Source organism: Periophthalmus magnuspinnatus, chromosome 10 (assembly GCF_009829125.3).
Source record: "Periophthalmus magnuspinnatus isolate fPerMag1 chromosome 10, fPerMag1.2.pri, whole genome shotgun sequence".
Taxonomy (NCBI): domain Eukaryota; kingdom Metazoa; phylum Chordata; class Actinopteri; order Gobiiformes; family Gobiidae; genus Periophthalmus; species Periophthalmus magnuspinnatus.
In genome coordinates, this window is record NC_047135.1 from 6,035,366 (window position 1) to 6,061,933 (window position 26,568).

At 39.4% G+C, this 26,568-nt stretch overlaps 4 protein-coding genes across 6 annotated transcripts in view; all 4 read right to left on the reverse strand.

The window, feature by feature from the left end:
- Positions 1-26,568, reverse strand: part of LOC117377603 (protocadherin alpha-C2-like) — a 159,887-nt gene that overhangs the window by 70,403 nt on the left and 62,916 nt on the right. The gene's annotated exons all lie outside the window — the stretch shown is intronic.
- Positions 1-26,568, reverse strand: part of si:ch73-233f7.1 (uncharacterized protein LOC100537710 homolog) — a 112,390-nt gene that overhangs the window by 44,001 nt on the left and 41,821 nt on the right. The window lies entirely within an intron of this gene.
- fbxw11a (F-box and WD repeat domain containing 11a) lies at positions 2,352-11,756 on the reverse strand. The gene is made up of 13 exons (XM_033973612.2): positions 11,605-11,756; positions 8,821-8,889; positions 7,917-8,133; positions 7,655-7,841; positions 7,207-7,297; positions 6,988-7,125; positions 6,604-6,722; positions 5,258-5,507; positions 5,069-5,187; positions 4,531-4,641; positions 4,003-4,081; positions 3,489-3,653; positions 2,352-3,402 (listed from the first exon to the last, which is right to left on the reverse strand). The coding sequence occupies exons 1-12, from the start codon at positions 11,641-11,643 to the stop codon at positions 3,492-3,494; spliced, it is 1,581 nt and encodes a 526-aa protein (XP_033829503.1). The 5' UTR covers positions 11,644-11,756; the 3' UTR covers positions 2,352-3,402; positions 3,489-3,491.
- On the reverse strand, positions 12,483-17,343 carry LOC117377410 (eukaryotic peptide chain release factor subunit 1). Of its 3 annotated transcripts, none has more exons than XM_033973806.2 (11): positions 17,129-17,343; positions 16,635-16,745; positions 15,422-15,597; positions 15,134-15,273; positions 14,917-15,055; positions 14,651-14,841; positions 14,434-14,563; positions 14,188-14,361; positions 14,047-14,111; positions 13,827-13,974; positions 12,483-13,169 (listed from the first exon to the last, which is right to left on the reverse strand). In XM_033973806.2, the coding sequence occupies exons 2-11, from the start codon at positions 16,718-16,720 to the stop codon at positions 13,087-13,089; spliced, it is 1,332 nt and encodes a 443-aa protein (XP_033829697.1). In that variant the 5' UTR covers positions 16,721-16,745; positions 17,129-17,343; the 3' UTR covers positions 12,483-13,086. The 3 variants fall into 3 exon arrangements, with proteins under 3 accessions (XP_033829697.1, XP_055080943.1, XP_055080942.1); XM_055224968.1 differs by having other exon boundaries at positions 17,133-17,287; XM_055224967.1 differs by lacking the exon at positions 17,129-17,343 and adding an exon at positions 16,858-17,010.

Here is a 26,568-nt window from a genome sequence, read left to right on the forward strand (position 1 = left end):
TTAATAAACCCAAAGCGATGTGTGTGGCCCCTGGGCCGTAATTTGCTGATGTCTGTTTTAGAACCTGAAAACCATCAATTCACCAGCGTCTGTAGAACAATTTTGCATTAAATGGGCTATCACTGTGAAAAGGTACAAACTCTTTACATTTTACTGATTAATTCTTAAATATGAATTTAGAATAACATTTGTAACAGTTTATAATTTTGTCCTCTTAGAATTATAGGGCTATAATTGTATATCTGTCTGTTAATTTTGAGCTATTCAAATCTTTGGGACACAGGAGTGCAATAATATCTGTTTCAAACAAGGTCTCTGACTAAAGCCAGGAAAATAATGGAAGATCCCACTCACACACTGCACTCTGGGGATGCAACAATACTCAATAATAATTCATATTGAATTGTTCAATATGGCCTTCACAATACACATTAGTGAGTCAATACATATATGTCAATACCCCAGCACAGTAATGATGCCATGCCTTCACTGATGCGGGAGGAAAACAGCTTCATAAGGCCTAGCTATATTCAGATATATTTTATTTGAATTACAAAAAATAGGGAGCATTTGTTTTCTCAGGCCTAAAACATGTTAAAATTGTGCCGATATTGTGACCCATGTATCAAGATACACAGCCCTCCCCTCAGAGAGATGCTGAACCCAGGGCCAACAGACTAAATAACCACCTTCTCCCTACAGGTCTTCTTAACATACTGTAGTACTTTACCAAACTCATCCAGATATGACAGGAATTTGTGACTTTTTATTATTGCCTTTATCTCTATCCTCCGTTTCCTTCTTGAGTTATGTTGTACACAGATTTATTTATTTTTTTAGCTGCACCATACTTGCCCTTCAGAGATCAAATAAAGACATCTATCCATCTTGTAGCTGAATACCTTCTGTACATTTAATCTGGATTTTGTAGCCTACTTGTTGGTGCACTTCTGAAGTTTTTATTAGCAAACACCCTTTGCCTTTACGTTAAACATTTTGCTATTAATCAACGCCAGTATTAGTAAGGCTTGAGGTTGAAAATGTAGACCTGGAGAGTGATTACCTGGATCACTCCTGTTCATCATGTGGTGCTGTCACCTCTTCTCTCCATGAATATGTCCATGGTAAAGTCACCTGTCAACAAATATGCATAATATAATTGACAATATTTCATTCAGTCATAGGTTACATTCAAGAGTGGGAGGAGGACATAAAGTAGGCCTATCCCCCTTACTTGCACATATCACATTGACTAACAAAACTGCACCTCAAGTCAAAGTGTAATATGAATGTCACACATAATAAAAATGTATCACAATCTATGGCCTTATGTCATAGGACCTATGACCTATGACATAGGTGAACTGTCCCAAATGAGCAATGAAAGCCTAGTTCTACTCAGAAAGAAAAAAAAAATCCATCCTAAGTTGAACAACATGTTTGTGTAAGACAGATCAAATATTAAAAGCTTAAGTAGTGTGTGGATATATGCACCCATCTGAATGTCTGTTGACTACCACATGGTGTTAGCTCCTAGATAACCCTAACCCTTAATGAAAAGTCTGGACACCCCGTAAACACATTAACAGTGGCGTTTGTGTAAAATTGCGACACTTGCCACTTATAATTGATGTCATTTCCCCTCTACTATGAATCATTGACATTGTACGATTAGCCTTCAAACTGTGCCATAAATAGGCCTAACTTGCCCCATTTTAACCCACGTGAACTCACAAAAAACGCAGTTCAATTGTATAAGTTATGGTAAGAGGATACTAGTGCTCCGTGCCATGGCCGGGGTCTGAAAATTACTCACCGGTTTTCACTTGGCTCCAAGTTCAATCCGCCGATCCAAAGTTTTCAAGTGGTGCTCAATAACAAAATAAAGCCTGCTGGTTGTTTGGCTGTTCTGTAGGTTCAAAATGTCCCAGGAGGTGGGCGCTGCAGCCTGGACAACTCTGCGGCCCAGAATGTACTACAGGTCCTGGGACGCACAGTTTACTAGGCCTATGTCAAGGAGCGAAGTTATTTCCACTTTACGCACTAGACTTGGGATCTGGATGTAGACCTGTGGACAAATCATACATGACCTGCGTGTGCTTTTGGTTGACCAGGGCGAAGCCGGTTTATTAGATAACTCACTGCGCTGTGTTACAAGGGCAACAGGCTTTCACGTCTATTACTTATTGGGCTAATCCATAAACTAAACGAGAATAACTTCAAATAAGAATAACATGTCCAAATGGTTCCCTGTAGGCCTCCCCTATATTTCCCCACTACGTAAGTTTTGTGTGCGCCTGCCATCGCCTTACAGCAGGCCTACACCCACACAGACGAGAACAGACATTCACTCATGTTCCAGTTGGCTCAACACTCCACCACTGTCAAGTACTTTATTCACAATAAGGTAAATTCTCTTCTTTAAAAAATCATTTTTAATATACAACACAATTTTGACAAGACAACTCTGTTACAGCTAATTTTGAGCTCTTGAGTTCCAGCTTCTCTCATAACCAAAGCAAGCACAAAGTAGATGGGAAAGGAAGAGTGATGGACAGATGAGCGAGAAAGTTAGCAGAATGAGAAAAAGACAGGAAAACGACAATAGGGACTGCTCATATAATGATTTTTGTACGTAAGAACCAAAATACTCAAATAAAATTAGAAAACAACAGTAATAAAAAACAGTAAGAAAGACAGAATTAAGAAACAAAAGCAGAGGTGCAAAAGGATGCTGTATCCATGAGCACCTCACACATGCATGTCTGTTCTGCCGCTTCAAGTCCACATACACAAACTGTGTGTGCTCCCCCGTCTCAAGCGTGTGTGCCTCTCTGGGGGCTGGAGGAGGGCAGGGGGCGAGTGGAGAGGGGCTCCCATCCTTCCCCCTTTTCCTAGAGCCAAGTTAAGAGTCTCTGTCTCCCACAGTATAGCTCCAGTCATCCTCTGTCCAACTGTGCCATTGTGTGTACATTTGTATAATATATATATAAATATATATCTATTAGCAATTCCATTTCTTTTGGCGGGGCTGTAAAGGAGGAGCAGAAGCTGCTGTTATAATGAGGGTCTAGGGGACAGTGTGGGTTCTATAAGGTCAATGTTAATACTGACATTAGTGTACTTTACAAACATAAATTAGTATTAGAAGGTAAACCTCTCGGGACAGTTGCATTGATTGTGTTGTAGGTCATCTAAATCAGTGTTGATCTTTGTGTGTGCATGTCACGGTACTAGCAGGCAATGGACACAAGCTTAACAGTCAAAGGTCTCGGGCAGGTGGGAGATGGACAGAGAGATGACGAGAAGGAGAAAGAAGGACTCCTTTCCACAATGGGTTCACCCATCTTCAGCCAATCAGCCCGGGGCTCCTCCAAGAAAAGGTGCAGTACGTTGCGCCACCTAGAGGAAACAAAAATGAAAACAAAGTCACTAATGAAGCTCTTCTATACCTTTTTCAAGGTATAAAAGAGAAAATTGCATTTTACCTGCTATCTTGAAATGTAGGTGTAGGTTCGTGAGGGAGACCGACCCTCTGACTGCCCATTGGTCGAGACGTTCAAGAAGTCCCAGATCAAGATAGTGTCGTCATGGGAACTGCTGATAATTTGGAACTCATCAAACTGGAGCCGAAAAACACGACCAGAGTGCTCCTATTTTAAAAAAAAATTACCATTAGATTAAAAGTGTAAAATTGTCAACCACCCCTGCAAAACAAACTGTAAAAACTAAAAAAAAATACTTAAATGTATGCAATACAATTAAGTAATCTCAAAGTCAAACATCCCATTTTAATTAAAGGTCAAAGAGTAAATATGCTTTTAAGAGGAGACTTCTAGACAGAAAAAGTCTCAGCCCATATGGGGGTTGGCCCATTATAAGGAGGCAAACGTTATTTTAAAGTTTACACCCCCCTCTAGAGGTCAAACTGAACAACTTCAGCTTCAAGGCTTGTAAGGTTTGTAGTTGAAGAGTTTTGGATAACTGTTACTAAACACTAACCACTAGAGTGCGTAGACATAACGTGCTGGCAGGAGCCCTGGGGTCAAGTGCCGCTTGTAGATCCCATACTTTGATTTTACTGAAAAATAAAAATAAAAATAGAAAATACATTGTGAAACATTCAGATATAGTGTCAAACATTGAGATATAGTGCAAATGTTTTATCTTGTTAATAACAGGGTTTTGGTTGTGTTGACTCCAGAGCATACAGTTGTGGTGTCCTTGGGCAAGACACTTCACCCACATAGACTTTGTGAGAGTGAATGTGGGACAACAGATAAAAATTAAGCCATGGCTACAATGCAGCGCGTTAACATGCATGCATATCATGACTGTTCATTAGTATAGTTTAAAACCACATTTGCAGTGGAGAGAAAGAAGAGAGCCTGGCTGACACAGAGTATGAGTGACTATAGCCCCAATATTGCCCCAGCCCTCTCACATAAAGAAAGGGTATTTTTGGGTTTGCTTTTATACTAAAACAAACACAAATACCTTGGGATCAAGATTTAAATAAATAAAACTCACCCATCATATGCACCACTAACGATCCTTTTGTTGTCAAAGCGAATGCAGCGCACCAATTCCTCGTGACCTTCCAAGACTCGCAAACATGCCCCACACTCTATATCCCATAACCTAGAACAAAATGAACAGTTCCAAATTACAACTCTTTGTAACCTCTTTCACTAGTTCAGAGAAAATTATAGTACAACTCAAACTAGTGAGAGTTTTAGCTAATAAACCTTTTTTCCCCCCCTCATGAAAGCAAAAATGATTTTGGAATTTGCAAATTTCCAGCATAAATATTTACTATAGAGATCTGAAAAATATATACATTTAAATAAATTAATAATGGTTAGATTTTTTACTTTGATCCAGTAAAATACTGTCAGCCAATAAAATGACCAATGGGCTAATCCTGGTATATTTACATTATTTGTTCATTAATATGCATTGTCCGTTTGAATAAAATATATGTACACATATTATGTATTTGTATGAGGTCATATATTGCTATCATCATAAGTAACTGAGCTACTTAAAACTAAACTAAATTTCTTACCGGATTGTGTTGTCTGATGAACCGCTAACCACAAGGCGATCTCGATACTGTAGACATGCAATGCCCCGCTTATGACCATTAAGAGTTCTCACAAACTCACACGTACTAGTGCTCCATACCTGCATTCATTAACATTTTAAATGGTGACACTGTTCACCACTATATAAAAATGCTTTATTTGTATTTTACCTTGATGGTTCGGTCCCCTGAGGCAGACACAATGTACTTGTCATCAAAGTCGACCACATTGACAGCAGCTCGATGTCCAACAAGGACACGCCGCAAGCTGATGTCCGTAGGAGATGCCATGTCCCATACTGCAATTGAGCGATCCTTTGAGCATGTGACCATCAGGCCATTAGCAAAACGTAGGTGGAGCACAGCCTCATTGTGGTGAATCAGGGTATTGAGAACTTCTCCTGTTGTCACTTCCCACACCCTGCAGATAAACAGAAAGGCATCAACCCATTAACATGAACCCCAAAAGAAGAAAGTGAAAAAGTACACTTGACGAACAAGGGACCAAGAGGGAAGGGGGGGGGGGGGGGAGTTTGCAGCTGTGAATGAAGTCTGAAGTAGAAATATGGAAAAGCTATGTCATGGAACTCAAGAAAAACAAAAGAAACATGAGAGTTGTGTTTATTAGCTTTAGATTGTAACACTGGTCATGTTTCACACATGTGCAGCGAGTGCATGACATGGAGTGGAGTTGCACTGTTGGGTACTTCGAATCAAGCGCAGAACACTGGAAAAGCTGACACCAAACCAATAAACAAAGTGCATGTCAAACTGTTGCTATGGACATGAAGTCACATTTTCCTTGGACATTGCCCAATGAGTAGGGCTGAAGTGTGAAGTAATAAGAGAATTAATGTTGAGCTTCTGTGTACAGAAGCCAACCAAGTGTCAACATACAGCCAATGGCCAGCCACTTAAATTGAGTAAAAAATAAAGCAGTAATAGGACATCTGACGAAGATGAAACAAAAAACAAAAAAAACTACTACTTTCTACAATTAACTACCTAAAGACAATTATTGCAAGGTTTGAGACCCTGGTGCCTATATCATAATACTAGACAAATAAAATAAGCAGGGGGAAAGGATCATGCAGGGAGTGTAATCCAAAGCCTAGCTGATTTCAACAATACAGGCTTCTCAATTCATTCTATTAATGTACCAGCACTCGCAACGTGATCCAGAAGTCCCAGGTTGGGGTCTCTTTTATCAAAAAGTATGCGGGATTCTGACTTCAAGTGTATGTATGGAGAAAACAAACTTCCACAAACTAATGTGAGAATCTCTCTGAACTCAGATCTGCTTCTGTCTCATTTCTAATCCTTCACAGGCAGGGTTCATAGTTTGTGCACAAGACCGTACATTTTAAAATATTTTTAATACATATTAAACATAACATATAAAGTTACATACATAGTATTTTTTGTATGTAGGCACGTTTTATAAATACGTTGGCTCATTTTACATTAGGGTACATTTGAGTATTAAAGACTAATGACATTAAATGAAAGACGTGTACCTGACAGTAGAGTCAGATGAGCCGGTGACAATGACCCTCTCATCATACTGTAGACATAAAACTGACCCTGTGTGACCAGTTAGGATCTTCAGACACTCGAGGGTTTGTTTATCCCAAATCTGAGAGGGCAGTTATGGGAAACAAAAGTTACAAAAAGAACAATCATAGACTTCCAAACTTGCTTTTTTTTTTTTTTTAGTGGTAACAATGTGTGTAACAAAAAAAGTTTAAAATGTTCCTATTTTGAGCAATACATTATGTGACCAAATCTGAGAAAGAAGTAGACATTTCATGTAATAATATCTGTAAAACCCAGTGAATGGGTCACTTAATAGTAACAAACATTTAGTATTTTGTAGTACTATGCATGTTGTGTACACATACCTTAATGGAGTTGTCCCTAAGGCCACTAATAATTTTTTCATCATCGTACTGCAGACAATAAACACCTTTACTATTTTCTGAACGACATTGAATCCTTTGCAAGTTGTGTCTGCCACATCTCCAGTTAGCCTCAATAGTCTAAAAAAGGAAGAGGGGCACCATAAAGACAATCAGGGATTGACATAAGAGTTTACATAGACATACAGTATAATATGTTACCTCTATGTCTTGGATGATCTTGGGATAAAGCGAGTGATAGTACGAGTTGGGTGGTACTTCAGCTGTACGGTTTTTGAACAAATATTTCTCCCTGCAAAGGAAAAGTGCAGTGTTATTTAAAAACTCACTTGACCTAATGAGGAAGTCATTAAATTCATTCATTCATTGTCAGTAAAGTAAAGTGTTATATAGCCTGCTGTTTGTTATTTAATTGAACAAATACACTTTATTGTCCCAAACATAATATATATATTAAATAGGATGATGAGAGGAAAAAATTAAATAACTAACAGTGTTCACACAGTGCTGTGCCCTGACAGTCTGGTATCTTTTAGTTAACATTTATGACAGACTTAAGTGTGTGTCTTTTTTTTTTACTTGTATGAATTTGCATTTACCACTACTACATAACATCTCAGGGCTAGTTCCTGGATATTCATGTCCTTACCACTGATGTCTCTCAGACAAGCCTTTCCAGAGGGGATCCGTTCGAACCATTCGTTCAATGAGTTTCTTCCAGAGCATTCCTTCAGAGATGACCCTTTGCCACTCCTTACACACCAGCTCTGCTGAACACAGTGAGCGTGCATCCAGGAAAGACAGGATGTTTTCTGCTATGTGGTCTAAACCTTGAGCTGGAATGCACCATAATATATTAGTAGTGAAATATTAGAGTTTTGGACAAACCTTTGTAGACTTTTGTGTTTTACCTGGCAGCGCAGTGATGAAGTCCCTCTGTAGCATGGGTTTGAGGTAGGAGTTTATGTGGCCATGCTGATAGTGGCACATCCGGGAGATCAGGCGCTCAACAAACTCCACCTGGTCAGCCTCTGACCACTGGTCAAACAAAGCAATGCAGTGTTCTTTCTCCTTCTCATAGTTTCCTTCTGATGGACGTTTGCGTGACACCACTGGACCGTTATTAATCTGCAAACGATAAGAACAATTTTCTACTGTTGTATTTTTACAGAAAAACAAATAATGTGGAGTAATGTTGATTAATGAACAAAAAAAATTACACACTGTACTGTTTTGCAGTAACATTGGTTTAATAATCAAGGCTCATCCCAAAATTTGTGGAACAGACCTGTTCTGAACCATGTACAAATCTTGCACTTTCATCATATATTTTGGAAATATTATCTCCTGTTGCAATTGTTGCATTATCAGTTGATAATGACCAAAGTATAAATAACTTAACAGAGGAAAATAACAGTCAAGTTATTATCTAGTCTTACTACATGCTTTGTGATTAAATATTTTATACAGATGATAGCAACCATGTGATTTTTGCCATTTGAATACAACTGTGAAACACATGGCCTCAGGTTTGTGCTATGCCTCTTTATGCCGACGCACCCAGAGCTAAGGGCTACTAGTTTGCTGGTTTCTGTATCATCAAAAAGAGGTGAGCGATGCTGTATATTTGCAATGGATGGCTTGGCTTCCCCTCACTTCCATGGATTTTCAATACACAGCAACAGTGCAGCTCATGCAGCCTGTCTGGGATTAGCACAGCTGGAATAGTTCAAAGTTGGTTTTATGATCTTGTCAAACTGAACTAAACGTAACTACCTAATCCCTGTCAGTTTGGTGCAAATTAAATGCTCTTACCTTGAGTACTGTGTTCTTCTTTGGCGACAGGTCATCCACAAGACTTTGGGACTCCATACCTGATGTTGTCTGAAATAACAAAAACAAAATATATCCTTGTGAGGAATGTAGTTTTTAATCATGTCTATTGTAGGCACAGAAAGGGTCAGAGCAGTTCGACACACATGTGCCAAAACACAGCCAAAGAAAGGTAGTTCTCATGATTTCTGAGACGTGCATGTACAAACACAGGTGTACACATATGAGTGAAAACTGGGGCCTGCAACAAAAGAAAACAGCCTGCTTCTTTGTCATTGTAAGCAATAAAATGAATATAAATTAGACAGTGACTTAACAAGATCTAAACAGAAAACTGAGGGAACATTTTGAGTTGTGTGGTGCACTTAACTTACAAATTAAATCCTTACACCCAAGAGTGATTTGACAATTGAATATTGTTATAATATTTAGAAAATTAGCTGAATGAAGCGCTATCATAAACTAAATAAAACAATAACTGATAGTTAAATTGGAAGAGGGGCAAACAGGACACAAACAATAATGATATTGCTGATGTTGATGGCCATGCAGAGCAGAAAAGAAGGAAGAGGAGAAAGATGTTGAGGATGTAGCCAGGCAGACAAGCATGTGATCTCAGAGCTTCATGCCCCCCACCTCCACCCTAACACCTCCAGAATTTCTCCTGTTGTTGTTTACACCACTTATGCACTGACTCATTACAAAATTCTTTAATAAGCTGGTGTTCAGGCGAGTATCGGTGTGATTACTATTTAAATGGTAGGGTAAACAGCATAGAAGAACTTAATGAATCTGGACTTTCGGTGGGGCAGAAAGAACAGTAAAAGGGTGATAGTGCTTAGACAGAGTGCACAGTCTGCACCAGGGTGGCATGAGGAATTTGGTGTGAGTGGCACAGTGAAGGGTGGGGCAATGATCAGGAGAGAGGGGGAGGGAAGGGGTCAGCAGAATTAAAGAGGAGAGAGGCAGAACCTGGTTGTGAGCCCGGGTGGAGGGGATGCTCTGCAGGCACCTGAGTGCACACAAACTCTCAGCCACCGAGGAGCAGCCCAGCCAGAGAGAGCGAGGCACAGAGCACTGTGTGAAAGAGAGAGGGGTAGGGAGACGGGAGGAGGAGGGCGAGGTGGGCATGAAGGAGTGATGGAGGGTCAGGGACAGCAAACCAAAGGAGGTGAATCGGTGAATGGACAGATTGGTGAAGTGGTGAGGAAGACAAAGACAGGTAGAGAAGTCAAGAGATTGTAGTAAAGAAATTATGTAAAAAAAACAATGTCAGGTTGGTAATTGTTGTAGGTGAGTAAAGAGGAACAAGGGAGGAGGTGGGAGAAATAGTGAGGGAAAAACCAGTATTAGAGCTACACACACATTGGCAGTGAGTGCAAAAAACACTCACCCACACAACAAAGACTGACTGATATACATACACACAGAAGCATTATTAGACATGAATTAAGGGGGCAATGCATGCATCTGCAATTTAGATATGATTCTGTACAAATATACTACATCTTCTGTTCGGCCATCCACAATTACTTTATTGAACAACAGCTGGATGAGAAAAAAAAAAACACCACTTTTCGTTTGTGTATTGCATTTGTTTCTGTAATTCATATGCAACTATTATATATAGCCTATATATTACATAGGCTAGTCTATAGTTTTAGCTTGTGTGCTTTTATAGTTTCAACTTTAATGTATAGCAGGCGTTTAACAATATATTTGAATTATTATGTTCAAAAGATAAATATAAAAAGCTATATTATATCTACCTCGAAAAATATAATGGTAATGTGAACTATTGCTAGTAAAGAGTATGGTGCTCTTTACTAGAAACTATGGGCATGCTTTCCGCGAAATATATTGTGATATTATGAAAGACACAATAATTCTACACAATATGAAACCAATTCGTGGTATTATATGAGTCGCACGACCACTTTGAGTCTTTTGATTTTACTGATAAAGAGGCTACCGTTAGCATCGGGCTAGTCGGCTAGCAAACTTTTTTAACTTGTTAGGATATATAAGTAATCAAAAATAAATTACAAAATATTAATAGGTCAAATCTAGACATGTTTTCTGTACTAAAATCAGCCCAGATTACGTTCGAATGGCACCCGAACACACGTAGCATTTAGCAAGTTAGCTATTAGGCTAATTGCTACATTGCTACTCGTGAATGAAAAAAGCAACATACTTCCTTCTACGCAGTTCCAAAATATAAACAGGCTGACATGATTAAACATCAATTACTAGCTGAAAAAAATACTGCCCTTGTTTGACTATCCGTCACTCAGTGTCGCAAGATGGAATAATGAAAAAAGCTAATATAGGCGGACATTTACGGGATACTTTTCAATCTACTCGGTGTTAGCTGTAGGCTAGGTAGCAGGCAGGGCCCTGCTCAAGTGGCGCAGCGTCACCGCAGTGAACGCTCCTCGAGAATCCAGGTTCGACTTCGTCCGACGACCAACACCAGCCATTTAATTGGCCTCTTTGTAAATAAAACCGCATTGTAATACAGGTATTGCCATAATAAGTACCTTATACAAGCACTGTTTACTATTGACATTTATACAAGTAACCTCTTTGGCTAAAATGTATTGATAATTTCAGGCCCTCTCTCTGATTTCTGGTCCCCCTCCTTTCTCCTCCGCCTCTCCAGCCCGCTCCTGCCATCGGTTTCAGCCTCAGCGTTTTTATCCAATATCGACAGGAAAACCAACACTTCTTTGGTTTACGTTGTCATATTAAAACTGAACTTACCATTAGTTCTAGCGTTTTGTCCTCCATCTCCGGCTCCATGTTGACGATCCCCCCCGAAACTCGCTCTGAAAATGGAAACCCAGCCCTGCGTCGGCGGCCCGCAAATGCAGAGACGTCATTCACTCCGTTCAAGCATACAGCTTTGGTAGGGCAGTGTCAAAAGGGTGGGTGGGGGATGGGAACGCCCATGAAACTGCAAGTGGCGCTGATTGGGTAGGTTTTATCAAAAGAGGAGTGGTTTCATAGCTTTGCTCGTTATTGATTGGCTTACCGTGCTACCAAGGCTTCCCCGGTGACTCCCCCAAACAAAAGGGCAAATGGATGAAGATGCTGTTGCTATCCCTAAGAAGAACTCACTAAGGCAAAATCAATCACCCGCAAAGCTATATCATGAACTATTTCACGCTATAGGTCATTTGCATATGCCAGGGTATAGCTCATTAATTTAATGAACCATGGCAGCTGTACTGTCCTTAAACTACCTTGCCGTGAGTTTTCTAGTGGTCATTTGGAGTCACTTCACATTGTACATCAAGGGACATGGTTTACATTTACAATCGGCATAATAAAACATACACAATGCAAAAGATTAGCGATGTTCAAGTTTCTTGAAAACAGACATCTCCATCTATGTCCAGATGTGTGAACATGCCTCTAATTAAAAACTATATACGTGTACATTACATTTTTTCCTGTTGTGGGCTTCAGAACATATGAAATGAGATGTTTGACTAGTACCATGGACTATGCATCAAGTCACTCACTGTACAAGTGTAATTAATCCAAGAACTCTTCCTCACTTTGCTCACTATAAAGGATTTAAGAAGCAAGGGTCAACCCAATGAGCAAACAGACCACAGCAGATGAAGAGGTAGCAATGGTTTTCAGCAGTTTAAATTTAATACTTTGTCCCCCTTTCTCTACAGAAACCCAGGTAAAAAAAATCCCCCACTCTCATAAAATACAACAGCAGCAGTTACCAGTAAAAAAATGAAATGCAAAATATAGAGAGAAAGCATAGAAGAGAAGAGGAAGGACATTATGAGGCAATGGAGGAAAATATACTTTTGTAAAGTCCAAAGTTCATCTTTAGACCAGGAAAAGGGCAGCGGCGAATCTGGGAACTTGCTGTTGTGTTCATTCAAAATGGAGGGGAGCAGGAAAAAAAAATAAGAAAATGAGTCAAGTCCAATCCAACTGGGGAAGGAACCAGCACTCTAAGGCAGGGATTTATTCAGGAAGAGCCTTCTCCCTCACTGGAAATTACACTCCTCTTCAGCCTGTGTGATGTATTCTGCAATGTGTACACTAGATTTGTGTTCACATCATACGCAACAGAAAATTTGGAAAATGGGTCTCATATTGTACTGTATACAGTCAGGTCAATGCTGTTGCACCTCTCAATTGCTGCACGAGAGGCCTCTCCTTAATTCTTCATTAATTCCATTTCGTGTTTTTCTCCCAATATCAGTCACCGACTACCTAGTAGTCATCCAAATCAAAGAACTCGTCATCGTCTCCTTGGTACTCCATGCCCTGGAAATCCACTCTGTACCGTAAGATACCTGGAGAACAGAACAGAACTGGTGACGATGTTTAATAAAAAGTTAGATTAACTTAACATACTTTGTGTCTGTGTGCGCAATATAGCTCAGTCCCACCCATCTTAAGGTCTGCTAAGATTCCAAAGTAAAATCAACGAGGAAGAACAATTAATGTCAATACGGCAGTTATATTGAATCCAAAAATTGTATTTATATGACTTAACATATGTAACATTGCTTTGTCTAGAATGATGCACTGTACGGCATTACATCCATGAGTCAGGCAGGGGACACTAGGCTAAGTTACATGTTAGCTCTGTGGAGAGACTACTCTACTCACTGTAATACTGCATGTTTTTCAAGGTATTTTTGGCAAAAACATTTGTAATTTCATAAATTCTACATGGATATTGTAGGACATAAAGAAACATCTCTAGGGAAATGAGCAAGTGGCAGATTCTTCCATTACAAAAGTTATAGTGCACATTGGAACAAAAATAATAGGTCTTAAAATTGTAATATGTTGTTTATTATTTGTTTTCACACTTTAGCACTTAGGGATTTATTACTATATTAACAGTTACCAGACAGATGATTAGAAATTTATAACCGGAACTGGAAAAGAGGATGGGACTTTTGAGCTCTACCAAAGTTATTAAAGCTGTAGTAATAACTCACCCCCAATGCCTCCAAAGCCCTTGACAAACTGGGAACCCTCTTGACTCTTGTCTGTGACAATCTCCAAGGTGGCTCCAAATTTCTTGTAATTGTTGGCAAACCACTCCAACAATGGCATGCTCTCAATAAGCTCATGTTCCTGCCCCGTCTTCAAAAGAGTAAGCCGAGAATTTAAAACTCATGTCAAATCAAGGCAATGCTTCATTTGTGCAATACTAACCTCTTTGTCTGTGAAGTGAGATTTGTCTTTTTCTTGCTCTGGCGTTAAGTACAAAGTCTTCTCATCTAAAAAAACATATTATTTTGTGAGTGACACGATACTCATAGCAAGTTTCTAGTATGATTAATTTTGCATGTTTACCATTTTCTACTCCATTGCTTTCAGTCCCATGCACACGTAGAATGTAGCGCATGGTGTCCAAGTTCTCATAGACTATAAGGATCTCCACTGCTCCCATTTCCAAGGCTTTGAGTGTGTCCTCCACCCCAAAACAGTATTTTCCTGTGTCCTGACTGATTTCATCAAAGTATCGCCCTGAGTCAAAGAAAAGAAAAGACTTAGACTTTTTTAGCAAATGTCCAATTGACCTGGATAACCATAACCCACCTATAAGTTTCTTCTCCTGGATGAACTTAACATTTGAGAGGACTTCTGCTGATAGCTCTATAGCCTGGTTAAATCCATTCTCTCCTCCATAAGAAATATCCACTAGCTTCAATACCTTAGCTTGTAACCTCTATTGAAACAAAGATTAGTACAGTGTTAATTTAATCAGTCTGTGTAGCATTAAGGAAAGTTAATTTATAGAGAAAAGTAGGCTTACTGGATCAAACATGTCAGACTGGCTGAGTTCAGTTTTGAAGTCAGCAGATCCAGCCAGGACCATTCCCGCCACGTTAACTTTGTCATTGGAAACAAAGAGCTGCACTGCCGTTTCAGCCACTTTCCTCACGTAGTTGTGTCTCTTTTCCATTCTCAGACGAGCAAAACGAAGAGCAGACTGTCCTCCTCTACCTGAATTATCACATAAAAAGTTCATAATTACCATAGCAAGAGTATAAGCACACCACCTACAAGAGCCTTACTTACCATGCTTCTTTGGAAGGTCTACTGTGAACTTGTGCAGTACCTCTCTGGTATTCCCCTGTAGTGTACCAAATAGTGCACCACTGCCATCAATCACAATGAAGCCAAACTTGCTGTCATCTGAGAGGAGAGCTGTCAATGCCTGTGTTGTTAGTAAGGACAACTTAAGTATAGAACATACATTTAAACAAACCAAACATTAATCAAAGACCCCTACTACCTCCGTATGAAATTTGTTGTCACAGAGGTACAAGGAAGTGTTGATTGGCTTAAAAGGTTCAAAGTCAATATTAACTTTCTTCTCTTTTCCTTCATCTGTGACAATGGTGCCACAGTACACAACCAAACCATTTGGTGGCACTGTAAAAAAAAAAAATTAAAAAATGCATGAATAAAAAAATATTTGCCAAGACACAATGAAAAATAACCTACAGGGAGTGTAGTCAAACGAAGTCTTCAATTTCATAACCAATACCAAAAATATTTTAGAGTTTTGTAATAACCATACCCTTGTTGTACAGTTTTAGTCTTTGCTGTACAGATGTGATGGCCCCAAGAACAGAGAGTCGGTTGACTCTGCTTTTGATGTTCGATGCAGTGCCAAATTCATCAGCCAACATCTTGGCTACTCTGGATATCTGGTCCTTTGGAGGAATGATCAATGAGATCATACTGGTGCCATTGCTATAAGGGATATCAAGATTGGGGAATACACAAAGAAAAAATTATTACATGGCCAAAAAGAACAGTATTTTAAGTAAGCAATGTAATAACAATGTTACAAACATGCATTTGATCAAACTCCAATGCTAGTGGCCATGGGAAAAATATCACCTTGACTAAAGGAAGGCCAAACGAGCTGGACTTTTGGCACACAATCTGTCCTTGAAGTGGAAAAACTGAGCACATGTGCACTTGCCATACCGCCTTATATTTAGTGTGGCAATACATATTATTAAATTAATCACATTGACCAGGATTTCACAAAGTATCTAGTTGATTACAGGGTGAATGACGAGAATGTAACATGACAGACGGTCAAGCAAAGGACAGCAAAGTCTCTGCAAAACCTGACGGCATTATGACGCATAAAGCCATGAATGACAGCTCCCAAAATAAAACAGCATATTTTAAAAATCGATTAGCAAGTGTCTTAACCAGTAAGTAATGGGTTATTAAGGTTTAAACCGGTGGCCAAGTCTAATCAAACCACAATGATCCAGACATTGCTACGCTATAGCATTGGGGATGTGTTCATTGAGCAGTTAGATGTTGAATGAATGGTAGCCAAACGAACTATACTAGGCAGCCGGCCTTCTGTAAGCTCCAACGTGCTCTTTTGATAAAGACACCCATGGCGGCCTCTCACCAGCGATGACGTCTATTAGCCTGTCTCATTAGCCACGCATATGACAATCCTCTTACAAATATGAATACTCTACAAGACAGTGCCCATAATGGGGAATAATGTGCGAGTACATGTATATTACACCGCATTAAGGGGGGTTCAGTCACAGAAACGCGAGTAATTGCGACAAAGGCTGACAACCGGGAATAGCAAGCGAAGCTAACTTAGCTTAGCCGTGGAAGCTACCACTCCCAAAACGGCCCGCTTATCCAACCTCCAGCTGTTCCCGTGATACACATTACACATAGTCGCAAAAAACTCCACTCCACTAGATAAGTAGATGGCATGTAGTATCTACTGATAGATTACTCACCCGCGGGCCGCTTCCAAACTTTTGATCAGCTTCTTGATTTTCCATATCTCCACGTTTCTGTCCGCTGCGCTAGGGTCGTCCGCCATCTTTCCGCTATAACAGCTTCAGCACCTAAAAGGATATAAAATGTGAAAGTAGAATTGGTTAACAATGAAAAGCAAGATTGGTGGTCAGATTCAAATCGAATGACAAGCGAAACTGCATAGCTGATCGTAAATAATACCTCCCCCAGCTCGTGGAAAGGTGTCTGATATAAGGCACCTGAACGGAACAGGCTGTTCCACCGACCGTGAGGAAAAGACCACTCTGGGCAGCCGTGATCAACACAGCGCGGGGAGACAAGCGGGCCTACTGTCTGCAAGGCCCTAGCGTCCACCCTGTTCTTATCTAATACGACCTAGTTTCACCCAAACTACCCCGGAAAACCCACAGACAATACCCTCTGCTAGGTCGACGATCGCTGCACATCGGAATACGTAAAAATCTCCCCGTACCTGCCTCGGACAACGCCGCTCCACTCCGCTCTGCTACGATGAGTCGGTGGTCCGAGGAATGACGTTGCCTTCCAGACCGGTTCTCTCTCCGCCTGCTGCGCGTGGTGCTTTCGATGGGGCTCACATGTGGGAGGAGGGTAGGCTTTGCCAGACTTTGCTTCCTGGAAACCACATGGAAACCAAATTCAACCGTCCGACTGGCCCGTCAATCTTTGAAACCTGCGTGTGATTGGACAGCTGGGCAAATAGCGTAGCGAGTGGGCGGGGCTTTGTGAGTGTAGCGATGGTCCGTGGATGGGGCTTGGTGGAAGTAGTGTTGGGCTTGCAAATTTTGACGGTCGCGAGTTGACTTATTCTAGGCTTGACACTCAGAGGCACGTAAAAAAGAGGTGATTTTACGATTTTAAGTTCCGATTCAGGTTTATAAACCCAGTAATAGCCGTTTTGTATGTTGGTGCATATAAAATAGGGTTGTTCAAAATAATTATAATAATAATAGTAAAACAATAATAATAAAAAAAAAAATACAATAACAATATATAAATTATTACATCACCATATCGTAACATACATTGCATCAAATAGCCAGGAACCTTGTGATTCCCATACTCTACATAAAGGTATCAGTGGTTTGAAATGTCTTTAACAAAAGAGGCCAATGGACATTTCACGGTTACATTGGTAGAGTTAAACAACACCCGTTTGATAATACTGGGAGTGTCATTTTCAGACTACAGTCTCTAATTAGTGCATGACTTCCAAAAGTATTTTTCTGATGCAAATGAATGGGTGTGTTTGGCAGGTGTAGCCTGTTGATGTAATCTTCTGTTGATAACAAACAGAAGATAACAACAGTCAGTAGACGTAAGGGTTATTTTGTGTGTGTGTGTGTGGGGGTGTGTGTGTGTGTGGGGGGGTGTGTGTGTGTGTGTTTTTGTTTGTTTGTTTTTGTTTTGTTTTTCTGTTTTTTGTTTTGTTTTTGTTTTGTTTTGTTTTGGGGGGGGGGGGGTGTACTTTTACTTTACTTAAGTTTACTTGAGTTTACTTGAGTAGATCACAACTATAACCTCTGTAGGTAAGCTTCACTTTGTAGATGGAATGGCCCTTCTACCGTTTCCTCATCACTTTAAATTTAAGCCTTTGACACAGTGGTGGGTCTCGACCAAACTGACTGATAGTGCATATGAGTTTCAGAAGGGTGCAAAGACCATAATCCTCCATTACGTGTCATTATTTAACCTGGCTAAAATAAGTGTGCAAGTGTTTTAAAATAAGGTTGCTATGCACCCTTTTGCACCCCTGTAGACCTGAGCCTGTTTGAAACATTTCAGAGATAATACTGAAGAGTATTATAGTGATCACGTTGTAAGTGGTGTAAAATGTAAAAAAGCAAAATGAACAGTTGTCTATAAAATGTGACAGAACCTTCGACAACATGTTATGCATTAAATACTTAAACTAAAAACAGTGGATTTAACATAGGCTACATAGTAATACACACTAGTGTGTGCTTGAATGTATTCTACACTAGGTGGCAGCATTGGTTAAAATACATTTGCAGTAGTCAGACTTGATCAGGTGCACTACACCTATTTGGATTTAAGTTTGACGAGAAGTGTTTTCAAAAGTAAATTTTTTCAATAATGTACGAAAAACCATGGAGCAATATGCCTTTGTACATTCACAACATGATAATAATAGCACAATGCATTAGTCTTACATAGCGCTTTTCCAGACGCTTTACATTTTTGTGCATTATTCATTCCATTGTAACCACAGCTGCCCTGGGATAGACTGACAGAAGCGAGCTTGCAATCTATGTCATCAGCCCCTCTGACCAACACTCACGCACACATCCCATTCATAGGCAATGTGGGTGAAGAGTCTTGCCTATGGACACAACGACAGTTCTTGCCACTGGCGCCCCACTGATGAGATCAGGCTTTGGCAAGGAAGTTTGGCTATGATAATATATTTACATGGTCATTGCAAATATTCATTGATGTTGCATTTGATAAGGAAGGAATTAGAATCAATCATTGCAAAACGTATGTGAGATAATTACAATTCTACTTTGAAGAAGTCTGATCTAGAGGCTAGAGCTCAATTATTCACATTCAAAGATGTCTTTTTGATTTCCCTTGAGGTGCATAACTGTACAATTCTCAATTGTCTTCTCACAGACACATAGCAAAGAAATAATTGGCTTTTAAGTGTTGTTTTTGAGTATGCCTAAGAGACTGTTGTTTGTGAGAAAAAGATAAGAGCACATGTTTTCAGTTTACATCTATGTAACAGTGAATACAGAACACCTCTAAGGTACAGTAACAGCATCTAAACCACTAGGGGACAGAAACGAGCCAGCAGTGCTTTCTGCAGCACAATAATTGGCCATTCAATAAGCTGGTTCAAACAAACTGTATGCTTTTTAGAGACAATAACTTAAGGGATAACTTTCCCTAACACAAATTAAATATAAATAAGAAACACAACCCTAGTCATTGGGCCGTGATTGGCCCTTAAAAGCCACAGAAAATGTATGCTAATATGTAACCCACCTCAGATGAATGAGATGCAGTGAATGAACATGAATACAAATGTTCCATGTAATTGCACTACACAGGAATATACTGGGACTCTTCTCAGGGCATCAACCCCATTTTCCTCCACATCAGTTTGCATGAGGATGTTATTGCTATGACGATGAGGCACAGCTGGTTGCTCCTCCGGCTCCAGAGCTCATTGACTCTAAACATGATGTCATTATATTGATATAAATGCATGCTAATTTTGAAATGCATTGTCAGGTTGAGACACACATTGGAGTTTACACATAAAAAGCAGAATGAATTTCATTTTTGTTTTTGTATATGTTACTTAAAGTTATACTCTTGAGGTGAATGATTCTGCTGCATCCTAAGAATTAGTCTATCAAAGTAATTATGTTTAAGATTAATTTACATTTACAGTGCTTTACATTTCACTTTGGCTTTCTTGAGGAAAAACTTTGGACAGCCCTGTTACAGTTCACTGTTCAAGGCTTGACATTGATCTAATGCCTTTCATAGTATACACTGATACCACAAGTTATAGCAATCTGTGACAATAATAGAAAAAAGGCAGAAATATAATCAAGTTGACAGCAGCTATGCATATGTGATGTATTTGTACCCAATTCCCTTAAACATTTACAATATTTTATACATTACAATAAGTGTGAGGCCAATAAGCAATAGACTTTTTGTCAATATGGAAGTCACCTAGTCTATTTACTCCTTGCTCAAATAGGAAGGAAAACCCTTTTCTGGTTTCACTACTTTGGCCTTCACATGGAGGTCTTGAGAGCGTGATACTATTTCAGAATAAAGATGGAAAAAGCAAGTGACAGAGTGAAAATGAGAGTCACACACATACAGTAAAAGTGTCAGGGTTTATTTATGTACAATCACAGAAAGGGATCGTCTGGGAAAATGCAGGGGTCACTTCTGCTGTTTACCTGAAAGCCTGAGTGGGCAGTGATGGTGGCACACTTCACACCAACAATAGTATATACAGTAGATTTCTAAAGAGCGCAGCAAAATGCCATGTCAACTGCAACTTAAAGCAATTTGTTCAGTTAATTTAAAGCTGCCCTTGTTCAGAGCACATGTCAGGCTGAAAAATAACAAGGTAGACAGGCTCTAGGGGTGATCTGAGGACAGTATCAGTATGTAATGCAGAGATGTAAAGGTATAGATTAGTTGTCAGGCAAATAATAAATAATATTCACAGGTGGGGGGAATAGCAAAATATTATTATTCTCATTCACTTGTTAAAACAGGCAAATGTGTTTTAGTAAGAATTGACACTGACGTAATGATGACAAAATTGCAATGATTCCACAAAGAGTGGGCCATTTATCTCTAGTGGGATGTTCTGCAGTAGTCACTATCAATCCAAGGAAGGAGCAGAGAATAGGCAACAGGTGATGAATGTGGTTAGATGAGGGTGCCCAGGTGGTCTCAACCAACACACTTCCCACTTTTCATCTGTAACCATGATGACATAATCATAAAACACAATAACGCACATAAAGAAGGTGGTTATGGTGGATAATTGGTTTGTACCTGTGTAGAGAAAGATAATAAAACATGCAAACAGTGAATTGGCATTCTATGACCTAGCAGGCCATAAGAGTGCATTCAGGAGACAGTGTCAGAGCAATATAGAAGTCTGAATAAGATGTAGTGGGAGACCGGGAGTGATCCACTTAACCTCCAGTGAGCAGAGAACACTCATTAACTTCCCAATCAATGGTAATGCAGGGTTCTCTGCAGCACCATGCTCCACTGTAAACACTGTGCCTCCTGCTAAACACAGAGGACTGCAGTGCTCAATAAAGAAAAAACAGTGTTTGTTGCTAATGAACAACCAAATGCCACAGTTTAAAGCATGTACAAGATGTTCAGTTTAATGCTCTGAATAAACGGAATTATTTACAAAAATGAAAGGTCCATTTGTTAACATGGGGACATTGAGTTCTCTGAAAAGCTCCCAGTGAAATGTCAGCAACTGCCTTAGTGTACTCATTTATTTGTATTTTTCAGATTTTAGTTTTTATTTGGCTGACATTGACAAATATATTTATAGAGATTTATCTTCATATGAGTCCAGAATCATTAAAATATGTCCACTTTGCAGTTTATTTTGTATTTAAAGAAATTTCATTCCCACAGTTTGTTTGTCCAATTAACTGTTGAATTAATCCAGGACCTTCATTTGCATTCACTTCATCAAACTATTATATTACATAACATACACTGTGTACCTGTCTCTAACAATAGCACAATGACCAAGCTACATTACAAAAACATACCATTCCCTCAGCAAAGGTGGGCTTTAAGTTTTCTATTGTAAAAATCTTTGAAGATTTTGACAAAACTCAACATCTATTATCAGAAAGGTTAATCGTGATGTTTCCTTTAAAACTGCACTTCAAGACAAAGTTATGAGTGGGGGAATGAGATAAGGCTCTCTCAGTGTCCTCTAAGGCTGGATAAAGGCCAGCTCTGATTGGACAATAAAGATAGTTGGACTCTGTGTACACAGCGCTTTGCCAACAGGAAGACGGGGCTGGACACTAATTAATGACCACAGGTCTGTGTATGGGTCAGTAGACAGCTACTGTCTCTGAGAGACTTTTTGTGCCTGTAGATTTAGGATCAACTATATGCTGTACAAATAAGATAGTATTTCTGAACCCAGTGGGTTTGACAGTAGCGATATTGTCCAGTCAAATCAGCATATTGCAAAATCTGCACGCATCTCTGTCCCTTCTCCCCAGGCCAAAATACCATTAAATTGTACTCAGATAATGATCGATCTGTACATTTAACGGATTGTCAGTCTATTTAGATTTTGTAATAATTTAGGTTAGGGTTTTGTTTTCTCTTGTTTATTTCTGTAAAAACAGAATTCAAAATCAAAGTGGAGAAAAAAACCGAAAGAAGCATAGCGACCAGGGGGATATTTTGTTCCTGAGAGAGAGTGGATCAATGGTGACGCATTGAAATGACGGAGGGATTACAGAACAACCTCTGGGACCTCTCGGAAGACAAAGAGACACAAGAATCCAATAAATGTCTGGTACATTAGTAGAATTCAACTAAAACCAGTCAAAAGGTCTAGGTGTCAAATTCATGTTATGTTAGTCTATGCGCCTTTTCATAAATCTGTGAGGTTACACTTTACCCGCAGATTGGTTATTTTATAAAACATGAGATTAGAGACAAACGTCTTTTGGTTGAATTCAGTAAGGACGGATGAGTGAAGGCTATATTGGATCTTGAACTTAAAGATCACATAGAGAGGCAGTTTGCATTCAGCTCACAGTTTAGTACTTTTCAAGTTCAATACAAATACACATACATAAGTGTACTGAAGAGATTATATAATAGACCTGAGAGATATATTGAAAAATCTAATGGCAATATTTTTTGGAGATTCACTCTTAGCTAATAACATGTCCCACTTGTCTAACATGTAAATCTACAATGTTAGCTTATTTTGTTTATTCTCTACCTTTAATAGTTTCTGCAATGTTGTGTGTTAACATTTGAATGGGTTTACCCTGTGGTGTTCTGTCATTTTGCATTCTTTCAATACAATTAATTAAAGATGTACTGAGCTGCTAGGACAGTGCTAGTGGTTAAACAGCATTTAATTAGCGCTTCAGCTGAAATTGATGACTCATCTGCTTGGACGAACTCACTGTAAACACTTGCCTTTGCCTATGTAGCCTGCAGCTGATCTTGACAGGAGCAGAGGAACGTGAATGCCAGCAGGTTTACAGGATTGATTCTCTGGCCCGCATGTAAATCCTTATTTGTGACTATACATTACTACAGTTAGACTCCATGCTTCTCCTCACTCTTAATTAAAACACTGCAGTGTGACTGACAGAGAAGGGCCCTCTGGCTCCGTGGTGTGGTTTTATTTTCTTCTATAATGACTGCAGGGTCACCCTAAAATGACCACACCGCAGAGATTTTTGATACATTTAACAGTTGAACTTGACTTTGTGGTTTTCATGTCAAGAACTAAACTCATTTTTTGTTTTCTTCTTTTACAAGTTTACTCACTTTTGTTTTGTTTGCTGATTTTTGGCTACAAATAAAACCATCCACCCATAGCATGATCCAGGTTTGAATCTGGTGTAAGTTGTGTCTTTATCGCTGTATTGTTGGAAAGACGAGTAATGAAATGCAACAAAGATGACACTGTTACTCTCCATAACATGTAGATACTAGGGCTTATTCTGCCTCGCCCACTTTTGCCTCTAAATGCTACTAAAATGCACTTTCTTTGTTCATTTCAATGGAGAATTTGGAGAAGTTTTGCCACTAAAATCTGGTATAAAATAGGTTGATTTGTGTAAAAATTAGAACGCGCCGATTGCAGCACTTTGTTTTCTGGTCAGGAGCTGATAGTCAAAGTGATTTCAGACTTTCATTAATATCTGAGTAATTTATAATGTTCTTAATATTTTGATTCCGAGTCACTGTGAGATACAACTTGTTTTGGTATTCTATTAGAGATGTGAGGATGAAGTGCTTTAAAGGTGGACTATAACCTTTTTGGGTAGTGGATCCCCAACCTGCTGAATATGTTAATGCTTTGCCTTAACTATCTCTAAGGAGGAAAAGTCTGATCTGTGGAGAGGCAACCCTACTCATAAGAATATATTTCAGTGTTCATGTAACCAACAAGTCAATACTGCCCTGATTCTCTCGAGGCTTTAAACGGCTCTGTAGTCCCTATAGAATGTACCTGCTGTCAAGATCAGCAGGCCCATGCGAAATAATACAACCCGTATGACAATGGCAGCGCCCACAGGGACTAAGATTCAACTAAATATCTAAAGAACTACAACACTAGCAGATACAATCCATAATATGTCTGTATCTACTGTAAGTTTAAATTATTGTATACAATTATATACATAAAAAAAAAAGTTTGTAAGTAAATTTGACCTTAATTTAGTTATTGCACGTTATAGATAGATAATACAAGTCCATTTCTAATGATCATGTCATATGGAGACTGTTTGCTCTTTCCAATTGCTTCTCATAAAAATTACAATGTGTAGCCTGGCAATAAGTCCATGTTTTGACTACAAATGTCTGCTGGCTAACCTAGTGCCTTGTGCCGCATGGATGTGCCACTGCTGCCATTTCTGATCCTCCCTCTGACTGTTCGCAGCAGATAAAGCATTGCCTTCACAAGCACTCAAATCTGTGGGGCATGCCGATACACAAGAAGCCACAATGAAATTTGCCTTGCCGACAGTTGGGCTCTTATCTGTGCCCAAGGACTCCTCCTCCTCTCGTCTCTGTGTCTCTGTGCTCTGGCCCGAAGGCAGCTCTCCAAATCATCCTCTTGGGGGGGAGTGGAGGGAAACATGCAAATCATAAAAACAAATAATAGACAAATAGATCCACACTTTGAGAGACTGTGTTTGCCACTAGCAACAACATTCAAACACTATTGGAACTTGTGTTTTAGGTAAAACTAAGAAAAAGAAAAAAGAAAAAAAACTAAGACTAAAGGTACTGTACCTGATTTTTCCTGTGTTAAACTGTGTGTTTGCAGTTGCCCAAAGTTATTTCACACTTTCCACATCCACTGAGAAGACTTAAAAGCTCATTTTAAAACTTTCAGAGACCAGAGTGTTTTGCCATTATGGTAAAGCTAAAAACAACTAGCATGCCAACAGCACGCTTCCTGTTTCTCAGACTAAAATTTTTTTATTTATATGCAAATAGCACACAGTAGCTTTATTTTGATCCCAAGAGCTTTTACAATATATCTGTGTAAGGGCAACACAAATTTTGCTACATGTAAAAAGATAGGCACAGCCACTTTAAATGCTATAATGTGTGCCAAAAAAAGAGTTGCCACCTGGATAAGTGCAGTGCTATGATCTGGGGTTGCTGCAGTTGGTCAGGTCTAGGTTCAGCAACAGCCTGTGCTCAAAGAATGAGGTCAGCTGACACCTGAATATACTGAATGACCAGGTTATTCCACCAATAGATTTTTTCTTCCCTGATGGCACGGGGCATATTCCAAGATTGAAAGAGTGGTTCAGGGAGCATGAGACATCATTTTCACACATGGATTGGCCACCACAGAGTCCAGACCTTAACCCCATTGAGAATCTTTGGGATGTGCTGGAGAAGGCTTTGTGCAGCGGTCAGACTCTACCATCATCAATGCAAGATCTTGGTGAAAAAGTAATACAACACTGGATGGAAATAAATCTTGTGACATTGCAGAAGCTTATCGAAACAATGCCACAGCGAATGCAGATTTAATCAAAGCTAAAGGTGGTCCAACAAAATATTAGAGTGTGTGACCTTTTTTTTTGGCCAGGCAGTGTGTATTTTAAACAATAAGATGCCTGGTGTGTCATTTTCGTTGCTGCTTTGTAAAATGTAGGCCTACATGTCAGAAAAGAGCCGACAGTTTAATAGGGACAAGTGAGGATATTGCAGCAGTCAGTCACACCAGAGAGGGACAAAGTCATTCCATCTGAAACACTGGGTTCGGGAGTAAATGTGCACTGGCTGTTGTACATGACATATTTGTGCTTTATAGGTGTGACAGTGCAACTTTGTGGCCTTCTAGTGGGCATTCTACCATATATCTGATGTGCAAGGTTGATGTTAGTATTGTTAGTAATAATTATAATTTAGCAGATTTTTTTTTTCAAACCTTTGACTTAGTTAAAAGAGCACATAGCACATTATAAACAAAACAAAATCTATGGCCTGTCACTGTCTTTTGAACAGCAGTGTAATAAAGTCTTGCTAATTAACAACATTTTACAACAAAATGCCACATTATTGAATTGTTGTACCATTTGCGCGAACAACAACAGTATGTCTTTTTAATGAACAGAC